Raw genomic sequence first — 11,600 nt, 5'->3', positions numbered from 1 at the left:
CCGCTGCTACACCTGTCGGGATAAGCCCCGCCCAAGTTCAAATGACGCGTTCAGGTGTCTGTGAAAATGTAAGTGTTTCTTAAAATGAGGAGATTCACTAAATGATACCTGAGTGGTTAATTCTACATTTAAAAATGAATGAAAAAATATTTTCAGTATTGATTATTTTATCAATTATTCATCAGAATGGTGGAATGTCACTTAAATGCTATATGCAGAGTTGGGTAGAAACTAGTTACATTTACTCAATTACTTCAGTAACCTTTTTGAAAAAACATTAATTTTAGGAGTTTGTTTGTTTGTTTTTTTTACTTTGTTGTACTCTTTACTTTCACTTGAGTACTTTTATTACAAAGTATTTCCACTCTTACTTGAGTAAAATTTTTGGATTTTCTACCCACTAAATGAAAAACAAACATGGTTTAACCAAAAACTCACCAGGCACACACCTGCAGTTTTTGCTAAAGTCTCATAAGTTTTTGAAAATAAAAAAACGATTTTGAAAAAAATGTTTCACCTGATGTAAATTTTTTTATTACTTAAATAATTATTGTCTTTTTCATCCTTAAAATACTAAAATTTCCATTTAACTTTACTTTTTTGCTCTGTGTGATGATAGAATTTTTAAATATGAATTGATTGATGACTTGATCAGTTATTCAGTATTTGAGTAAACTTTTTACCAAATACTTTTCTACTTTTATTGAATAAAATTACATTGAAGTAGTGCTACTCTTACTTGAGTGCAATTTTGGGTACTTTATATATTTTTTAAGAAATGCATGTAAATGGTAAACAAAAAAAGTTTCAACTGCACAGAACTTCATCTCATGTAAAGTTTCTATCTTCTTGGATAGAAACTTTTTGAACTACTTTGAATAATTAACTGAATTTATTGTACTGCTTGATCAATTGGAGTATGAATGATTGAATTATTATCATTATCATTATCATTATTATTATTATTATTTTGTAAATTGTCTCGAGATTATATTTTTGCGAATTGGCACAAATTGAATTCTTTAATTGATGCTGATATCTTCCCATCTTGAAGTATATAGCTTCTATATATGTCACATTTTTATTTAAAGCATAAATGTGAATTAAAAGTGATGCCACTGACATGAACAAACTGTTATTTTACATAAAATAAACAGATTTTTACTCACTAAATGTGTGCATTTCTTACGTAAATACGTTATTTTATGCCTCATTTTATCAATTTCTTAAATGTTGTATTCATGTTCAGGTGTATTTAAAGACATAAATTAGATTTTTTTTTTTAAAATATGTACAAAAAATGTTTAGTCAGAAATCTCAGTACTCAATATTTTAGTTTTATTAAATCTCGATGGAGACTTTTAAGAGAAACCTAAATTTCCCAGGGGCAGTGAATGCATCATGACTTGGTTTTGCCAAAGCATCAGTTGCTTTGTGTTGTTTCAGTGGCTTATCTGTTGCTTCAGGGGTTGCATGGAATAAATAGGCGTCTTCATTTATTCATACAGATGTTTTGCAGCACGTGACGCAGAGGCGTAACGCTTTGTTTTGTCCCAGATTAAATAAATACAAACTGACTGTGATGTTGATTCACTCGCTGCGTAGTAACAACAACAGCAATGAAACATGCTGCTTTAATTCACTGATTAAGAAATGTTTATGTTCCACCAACACACTCCGGTTATCCTGTTGCATTAAGCAAGTCTTTTGTTGCACAGCTTAATACACACATGCATCATAAAGTGATTTCATGGCATCGGTGCGAGGAGCCTCGAGGCAAACTGTCAGCTGGTGCTTTTATCTGTTTTGAACATGTTTCCAGTTATGTTTATGCAAATCCATCAGAAGGAATGAATGAGAAAATCACATCCCACAAAGCTGCATGTCCAGTCTGGATGTTCAGAAATATTCCTGCTGATGTTCTGCAGTTTAACAGCAAATTATGATGACCATATGGACAAAGAAAGGAAGAGTAAAAATCTTCTTCTAAGTTTTAAAAGTTGAACATTTGCCAGAAACCCCCCCCCTGAAATTTTGAGATTAATCTCAGAAATGCTCTAGAAAAACAACTGAACATTTTTGAGGTTCAAAAGATAAAATTTTCAAGTCTCAAAGGTAGAAAATTCCTCAGTTTGAAAAGTTGAACATTTTCCAGAAAAAAAAGTGAAATTTCGAGATTAATATCAGATAAATAAAATAAAATAAATAAATAAATAAACATTTCAGATTTTGGTAAATTAATCTAAGAAATTTTCTAGAAAAAACATGAACATTTTTGAGGTTCAAAGTAAAAAAAAATTTCAACTTGGAAATTTTCTAAAAAAAAAAAAAGTCTCTTTTTTTCAAGCAAATTTAAAATTTTTCAAACTCAGATGTTTTTCTAGAAAATATCTGAGATGAAGCTAAAAATGTCTGGTAGGAAAACATGAGGTTTACGTGATGCCAACTCTCGCCTGCAGGTGGCAGTATTTCTAACTTCTACTACAGCATTGTTGCTGCCTCAGCGATGATTGAAGTCAACAAGTAAAAAAAGTAACAATTACCGTCATGCATGAACGTAAATATCGCATATGTTTTTGCAAATATCTAAATTAAAAGTTCAAAGGGTGTTACTCCTTTTAGCATCACTCTGTCGAGAGAACAACAACCTGTTGATTTACATTTAATTAATGAAGAAGAAGTTAAAGTTTAAATCAACTGTCTGGGTAAGGTAAGGTAGGTAAGGTAATTTTATTTATATAGCACATTTTCAGCAACAAGGCAATTCAAAGTGTTTTACATGAATTAAAAGGAAATACAAACGAAATGTCAAATGTCATCTAATATCATAAATGTTTTACATGAAACTTTACTCAGTTTTATTGACAACTGAGTAGTTTTATCACAAGAGCTTCAGAATTGTCAACATTGAATGATTAATATTGTATTGAAAACTGAGTCAGTTTCTCAACTGTCTTTCAAACTTTAAAATACCACAAATAGAAACGAGCAGATGTCATCAAACCACAGGCAAAGTGAAGTAGTTTAGATCGACTGAGATAAATGACAACCAAAAACTGATAGATGGCTCTGACAGGAAATAAAACATTTCAGATTACTGAAAAATGTGTAAGAAATAACTAAAATAATGATTGATCAACACTGTAATACATAAAAACACAAACAGGATTGATAACCGTCGCTTTAGTAAAGTAGAATAAAATTGTAAGACTTAATTTAAGACTTGAAAAAGTGGGAACAGAAAATATGTTGAAACTTCTGCTTTTTCTGACTGAAACCAGCTGGGAAGCACAGAAACACTCAGAAAAGAATTAAACACTGTTAAATTAATTTATTAGCTGTAATATTTTGTGCAGAAACAAATTAGACAAGGAGTATTTTACAAAAGGAAAAAGGAGTAAAAGTAATTTAAAAAGTACATATAACCAGAGTATAAAGCTATATTTAAATATGTATATGTTTATTTCGGCTGCACAGAAGGTGTGCAGGTCAGACGATGGGCTTCTTGTCCATCTTGATCGTCTCGTAGGTGTCTGTGGTGCGGGACGTCAGACCCTGCAGGACACAAACGCTGAAAAACTCACTGATGCAAGGTTAAAAACGGCTTTACGCAAGCAGTTCCTGCAACCAGACCGGGCGTAAAACAGCGACAGCCGGCTGCTTTATTCAGCAAAAACCAAAACAAAAACAAAAAAGTGACTGGCTCTCACTTTTCCCTCCAGTGCCTTTTGAAAAGTAATTTTTAGCATTAAAATAAGAAATCTTACCGCATAGATGCCTCCGCCTGCAGGCTGCTTCTGTAGGACGGAAACAAAAATATCATCAGGAGGATTCAGGATTTGGAAATAAATGTCCTAAATATCTATACCCCCCTCTTTGAGCTGCATTTTAATTTAATTTCATCTGAAAAGTTTAAGACTGAAAAACAAAAACATCAGCAGGAAGCAGGATCTGACACCAGGGTGACAAGTGGAAACTCTGAGTGTGAAAATAAATAATGTAGGTTGGTGGTCAGCTCGAGCTTACAGGAAACGATTGAGCTCTGAAGAAGAGCTACCACAGAAGTCACATAAATAAAATGGCACCCAATTCTTCAACACAAACACACAGGTTTTTACCTCTGGGTGGCTGCCGGATGCTTTATTCGATGGACGCATCTGAGAAAAATCAAACCAGAAATGTGGAAAAATATGATTTTTAAGCAAAAATAAACTGAAATCAGCTGCATTTTTAAACAAAACGATAACACCCGCACGAAAGCTTTGTTATTTTTAATGGGTCTTACCCTCAGCCTGCAGTACAGGACGGTGAGAATGATGCCGTACAGGATCAGAACCCCATCCAGGATGTAACACACGTTCATGTCTCCAGCTGCTTCTATGAACATCATCAGCGAATAAACAAACTCCCGATTCAGTAAAGACGGATCAACAGAGGGCTGGAACTTACCGGAGAAGGAGGAGAAGGAACCGCTTTGTTCGCTCCCTTCGTCAGAGAAACGTCGACGCGTCTGAAGAGCCTCAACTGAGCGACTGAGAACAGGAAGTGAAGGGCTCTCTGTCCGTTTTGAAGCTATGAAACCACACGCCTACCACATCAGCCATCTTCCTTCTCAGAAGTTCCTCTTAAAAGTGTTTTTTCAAGAAGCCCCCTGTCTCTCTATAAGGAGAAATTCCTGTTAGGAAACATTCTCAGCTCAGAAAACAGCTGACAAGACAGGACTTATTAGGAATAGATGGTTTAATAGAAACGATGTCTAAAGCACTTTACAAGCTACTGTTACCAAAAGGAGAAAACACAAATCTACATTTTTTTTCTTTACAAGTTTTTTTTCTTTTTTCAATTTAAGTAAAAACATTCAGAAAATTGCATCATCATAACTTAGGCACCTTAAAATGATACAAAAGTTAATTTTTCAAAATAAAAAAAATGGAGCCTGAAATAATTCTTGGCATGCTTTCCTTAGAAAATAAAAAAAATCAGGAGTGTTCATGTGAAACAGTTTATGTGAGAGGAGCTGTAAGAGGCAGTCAAGGTGCAGATCCTCCACGTCTGCAGAGAAAAGGTTGGATTAAAGCGGCACAAGGCGAGGCGGTGATCAGAGGAGTTACAATCGCTCGTCCGGTTTGGGACATTTATCCGTTTTTACATCAAATACACAAACCGTGTGGTCGTAGATGCATAAAAGCAGCTTGAGCAGAACTGGTTTCACCCTCAATAAGTGACTCCTGTAACCGGCTCCATTATGAGAAGTTTACAGTGTAAGCAGGTAAAAAAGTGACAATTTTAAAAATGTAAAAAAAACAAAATTACTGCTACCCGTTTAAAATTATAAAATTCAAACTCTTAATGTTTGCGTTTTTGCTTCAACGGTTGTTGCGTCTTCCTCAAACCACGGATTTTATTTAGTTTTTCTGCCATTTAACTCTTCCATCTTTAATAAAATGCTAAAAAAGAACTCAACATTTTCAGAAAAGCTTGATTTTATCACATATGAACACTAAAAATATTATTAAAAATATGGTTTGATGAGTGAAAATGTCCAATTATGAATTGCCTCTGCTTTTAGAAAAGCTGCATGATGTATTCATTCTGAATAATTCTCAGAATTAACGCACCGGATTTAGAATTTCCTTTACCTTCAAGTCTAAATTCACGTCTGCATCATAAGTGACAAAGTTGAACTGCTGAGAAACTCTGCTAAAAATATCTTTTTATATTCCATGCAAGGACAGTCAGAGAGCTGCAGGCACAGAATCAAGGTCTCTCATGGTTCATGCATGTACTGACCACTAAACCAAACCGTTAACGTGAACAAAAAACATTTAGTTGCTGAATTACAAACTTTTTCTTCTTTTGCGACTCAGATTGGAATCGGGGAATCTGCAGCCAAATATTGTTGCACAGCTTAAGCACAACAGAGAGGAATCCTGATGATTTTATGCTCATCTTATCTTATTTTTAATAATAAAATCAGCTGGAAAACCAACAAGCTCGGTCAATTTCTTTCTAAATCAATCTGTTTTGATTCTGTTTGTTCGATTTAGGGCCAAATTGGCCAAAATGAGCTCATAAAGGCTGAAAACAGTTAATTTAATGATTTAAATTACTTACATTTAGAATAATGTGATTAAAAATGCCACTGAGTCAGACGCTTCTGTTTATTTTGGGTGAGTTTCACCTACAGCCAGGAATATTTATGAGCAATAGTCATCAACTTCAAAAAGCCTTTAGTCGTTTAGCACATTTTGTATGGCGGATTAATGGATTTTGGTATTTCCAGTTGATCTGTTGGACCACCGCCAGACTCATGCATCCAAATGAGCTGCAAAATTAGGATGACAGTGTTATACACTGCAAAAACACAAAATATTATCAAGTATTTTGGTTTAATTTGTAGTGCAAATATGTTAGTACACCTGAAATAAGACGAAAATAACATAGATGTAACTTTTCGACAAGATATAGGAGCTTGTTTTAAGTCAATAATTCCTTAATATTGATGTAAAAGCACTAGATCCACTGGCAGATTATTTCATGGGAAAAATATCTTTTTATAAATGAAATAATCTACTAGTGGAATATTTCAATATTTAAGGATTAATTACTTAAAACAAGGTCGTAAAAGTTACTTGTAGGTTAGTTTTGTCTTATTTCATGTTTTCACTGGAAACTAGTCCAAAAATACTTGGTAATACTTTGTGTTTTTGCAGTGCATCATGGGAAAATAATAATAATTAAAACAGCTGCATTATGTAGATCTGCTCTTCTTTACATAAAAACAATCAACTCACAGCACGTAATGCTACATTCTGCAGGTTAAAACAGTAAAAGCCACTCCCTCTCATATAAAAGCAGGTCCATGCGCTTTCGGAGAAAACATCGCCAGCGTGACTGACAGGAAGTGACATAATCTCCCCCTTCCTCTTGCGTGCGTGTGTTGAGTCACTGCTTCTCTGTGGTTCAGTGGTTAAAGAGAAATAAACCTTTCAGAGAGAAAACACCGGCGGCGAAAAGGCCTCTGTTTGTTTTTGTTTTTTTAACAATCATTGAGCCGATCACAGTTTGATGATCAAAAAAAAAAAAAAAAAAAGTTGCATTCCTCCTTCTGATTGGTTTCTGTCACAGAAGAGCGTGAGAGAAGGCTGTTTGCTGATTGGATAATGAAGCGTGTCCGTGTCACATATGGGAGGAGCGGCGCCGCTCACACCGACGTCTCCGACTGAAGCCGCATCACGAACTTGTGGCTCTTTGGGTCGATGAACTCCTCGCCGAGCCGCAGGAAGGGAAGCGGCGTTACCGTGACAACCAGGGAGAAGTCCAGGCGCCGCAGGGAGAAGACCAGCCCCTGCCGTAGGCCCGAGGTGACGGGCTCCTCGCTCACCAAAGTCCACTGGCGCCCCCTGCCGCTCTGCTGCTGGTACTGCATGGTGGGGCCCGGGGTGAGGTATCGCTCCAGGAAGGCCTGACAAGCAGAAAGAGACAGAAAATGTTGGACATTAATAAATTTATCCTTTCACAGAAATTTACCTTCCATCATAAAAATATAAAACACAAACATTCACTGTGGATTTATGGTAAAAATGTTCAGCAGGAAGGATGAAAAAAGGAAGAAAAGAGTAAAAATTTAAATAAAAAAGAGGGTGAGAAGGAAGGAGTGGAAAAAATAAACATTGAAGGAGAGAATGAAGGAGGAAAAAAAAAGAAACAGAAGAAGAAATGAAAGGAGGAAGGGAAATGAGAAAAGGACAGAAGGGAAAATTGATAACAAAGAGATTAATTAAAAAAGGGATGAAAGAAAAGAAGGAAGGAATGGAAAAAGGCAAGGAGGCAAGGAAGAAAAGAGTAAAAAATAAAATAAAATGAAGGAGAAGAGGAAGGAAGAAAGAACACATGAAAGGAAAAGCCTGAAAAAATAAGGAAGGAATAAAAATAGGAAGAATACAGAAAGACAGAAGGGAAGAAGAAATAACATGAGGATAGAAAAAGGAAAAATAAAGACATGAGAATTTAAAATCAAGCAAGGAAAAAGAGAGAGAATGGAGAAATAAAAGATACATTGAACGAAGTAAAGAAGGGAAAGAGGGAGAAAGTAGGGAAGGAAAAAAGAGAAAAAGAAAGGAAGGAAAGATAAGAATGAAAAACAAGAAATAAAGAAAGAATAGAAAATCAGACACAAAGAAAGAGAAGGAGCAGCATTTTTTTCTACTCAGACGTCGACGCCAATCCGATCGATAACAGTCAATGAAACTCTTCCACAGCGGCCAGAGTCACCTGGTCGCTATGGAAACCCCTTGTTCTCACCTTGGGCGTCATGTTGTGAGTGATGCAGAACTGCAGGTGCGTGAGGATGCTCTCCATGCTGTGGAAGGCCTGCTGCCGCGTCGTCCTCAGGTACTTCTGCATGGCGCGCGCCATCGGGGCGAAGATGGCCTGCGCCGCCTCCCGGGGGTCCATCACCTCCCGGGGGTGCTTGGGAGACGCCCCTGCCTCGTCCTCGTGCAGCCGCTTGATGTGCGTGAAGGCCTCCTCGACCGCCACGACCAGCCTAAACGGGTAACCATGACAACGACCGAACATGGGATACAATTAGGCCTAAACGACAAATCAATTAATCACATGGCAAATTAGATTCAGTCTGGTGCTTTGGTTTCAAGTTGAGCTTTTTATTTATTTTTATTTTTCTGTTGCTTTTCTTTCTTTATTTTTAATATTTAAAATGTCTTAAATGTTTATTACAATTTATTGATCTTTGTGTTCTTGTATTATTATGACTGTTATATTACTTGAAAATTACCTCCAAACAACCATATTATTTATTGCAATAATTTCTGGGACAGTTTATCTTCCAGCAAAATTTGTTATCATGACAGCCTTAGAAATAATTACAGTTAATTGTAGATAAATGGTTTATTACGCGTGTCAAACTCAAGGTTCATCGTAGCTTTTTAGGACATGTGTGTGTTTTTATATTATTGTATCAATCAAATCAAAGCAGTTTTTATCTGTTTACTGTCGTATTACATCAATCTGTTTGTTTTAATTCCGCGTGAAAATCAACAGGCCCCTGCATAATTGTGAGTTTATTGCAGATTTCCACAAAAATAGTCAAAAACATTTAAGTGACTTCTAACTCCCACCTGCAGGTGGCAGCATTTCTTACTTCTACTCCACTGCTGCCTCAGCCTTATTTTATCTGAAGTCTGTGATTAAAATGGCTAAAAAAAATTAATAAATATGACTTTATCATATTGCAAAAAATATTGCAAAAAATTCCTTGTAAATATTAAATTAGCACCACAGAATCTGAGTTTGTTTGGGAAGAAAATCATGAAAGCAATCCCAGAATCCTGGAGGGACTCATCAATGTGGAAAGATGTTCAGCGTTATTTACTTTAAGAAGTACTTATTGAATGATAGTAATATTTTAACAGTTTGTTAATGGGTTTCATCAATACACAATCAGGAAAATGCGCTTGTAACTGGCTCTCCAGAGATCATATTTTTTCAGAATCCTGTAATTAGAGCTTCAGATGTTTTGGATTTTCTACCAGCTTTGCACATCTAGAAATTGGTTTTTTTTTTCCCTTTGCTATTTGCAGAAAAGCTGAAACTCAGTCAGACTGGATGGAGAACATCTGCTAACATGAGTTATCAATTATTGGCACAGATCTGCAGCTGGATTTATGCCTGAGCTTTTCATTTAGGCCTAAGACATTGTGCAGTAGCTCTGGCTTTATGTTTACAGTTGTTGCATGGACAGGAAACAGATTTTTATTTATTGTTTTTATCTCTGCAGCTCTTCTAGAGTCACTGTGGATCCGTTTCTTGCTTCTCTTGATTGCGGTTCACTAATATTCTCTAACAAACCTCTGAGGTGTTCATTTTCACTGAAACTAAATGACTTACTAGCTGACTTATAACTTTAGTGCATCAAAGGAAATTTGATGCACTAAAGTTTATTTAGGGGTATTTCAGCAAAGGGTGCTGAATGCAAACCTTCCTCTTAATAATTATCCACTCCTAATACATATAATTAAATTAAGTACCCAATATATAAGGTTTTTTGTGACAAAGTGTGAAAAATTCAAGGGTTATAAACATTTTCTGAAGACACTATGCCTACAGATCAAGCCATTTATATTTCTGAGTATAATTATTTGTATTTAGTTGCATTTTTAGTCTTTCTACACCTTCCAGTGAGATAATATACTAGAACTGACTTATGAAGTTATGAAACCCTAATAGTCAAGTTAACCAGTTCATCTGAGGCAAGCAAAACTGAAACTGTGTGTTCCTCTGAAATGAAGGCCTCGGCTCTAAGTAAACAGAATAAACTCATCATTCTGGACTGTTGGGACATAAGCTAGCATGGCTTCTCCAGGCGGCAGACTGCCAATTAATCAAGCTTTTCTCCAAAAGAAAGAAAAAAAGCCTTCCTCGGAAAACTGTCTGATTCTTACAGCAGCCGTAATAACCAGAACATGTGAGGACAGGACGACCATGACTCATTTAAATGAAGGCTTAAGTCAGATTGTCGGAGTTTACATGATGGAAAGGCCTTGATATCCACAGCAGCCTTCATGATTGCTCTCTCGTCACTACATGCCCGTTTACTTTGAACAGGAACAGACTGCGGTTCTGCTCTCAGGCTTCACGCCATTGCTTGCGGTATCTAACCTGGCCTTGCGTTTGCGGATCCGGCGCTCCATCTCGGCCTCCTCGTAGTAATACTCGTTGTGGGAGTTGTCCCTCCTCCTGGCTGCCGCTGCGATCATGGCGCGCGATTGGCCTGTCGAGTTGTTGGTGGTGTTTTCTGCAAGACGACACATGCAGAGGGAGGGTTTAGAGGTTTGCACGACAGGTTTTCATCTATACTCAAAGCGAGAACAAAAGGGGAATAACGTCGTGTGTGGGAGAATCACAAGCAGGCTGAGGTGATAATCTCTCACCATCCAGGGAGTAAACCTTGAATCCGGTCATCTTCTTAGACAGGATGGACTTGGGAAGGTTGACCACAGCAGGGTTGTAGACAGAGAAGTCGTTGTAATACCGGTCCAGCACCCAGACGGCCGCTCGCTGGATGCTGCAAACAAATCAGAGGACAAAACCACTCAAATATCCGCTGCTATACTTTAGACATTTACAGAAGTGCTTCTGCATCCTTTTATGAAATAAAAAAATACTTTAATTACAGCCCTTTCCAAAGAAACATGAAGATAAAACGTCATTATCAGGATCAGAGAGGTGGAGGCTTCTCCTCTGGGGTGGAAAACGGTAGAAAAATAAACCGACTGAGGCTCAAAATGTTTCCTGGAACATTAAAAAACATTTAGACCAAACAAACTGTAGTAGTGCAAACTCAAGCTTCGCATGCAAGCTTTGAGAATTGATTTGATATTCTTGTGAGTTTCAGAGTGCATATCAAGCTTTTAGTAAAAAATCTATTGGTCAGACAAAACTTTTATTACCAAAATAAAAGCCATCAGTCAGGGAAAAAAACATCTTCAGGCATATTTCCACTTCCTGTTCCTTACAAAGATAGTTTATGATACAAAAATGTCTAAGAAAAATCAGGAAACGTGGAAAGAAAATCAAAA

At 36.5% G+C, this 11,600-nt stretch overlaps 1 protein-coding gene across 1 annotated transcript; it reads right to left on the bottom strand.

Annotated features, from left to right (window-relative positions):
- Nucleotides 1–7,041: 7,041 nt before the first annotated feature.
- Nucleotides 7,042–11,091, bottom strand: LOC106961174 (vang-like protein 2; the record flags this gene model as incomplete). Its single annotated transcript, XM_015054722.1, has 4 exons — nucleotides 7,042–7,465; nucleotides 8,305–8,548; nucleotides 10,681–10,816; nucleotides 10,953–11,091. Coding segments are annotated over 4 exons (780 nt in total), but the record flags the coding sequence as incomplete, so codon positions are not given.
- Between the last annotated feature and the right edge of the window lie 509 nt (nucleotides 11,092–11,600).

This window comes from Poecilia latipinna, unplaced genomic scaffold (genome assembly GCF_001443285.1).
Source record: "Poecilia latipinna isolate Pla-1442-1.1 unplaced genomic scaffold, P_latipinna-1.0 Scaffold1275, whole genome shotgun sequence".
Lineage (NCBI taxonomy): Eukaryota > Metazoa > Chordata > Actinopteri > Cyprinodontiformes > Poeciliidae > Poecilia > Poecilia latipinna.
Note: the sequence above shows the minus strand (reverse complement) of the source record. Positions and strands in the feature narration are given on the sequence as shown.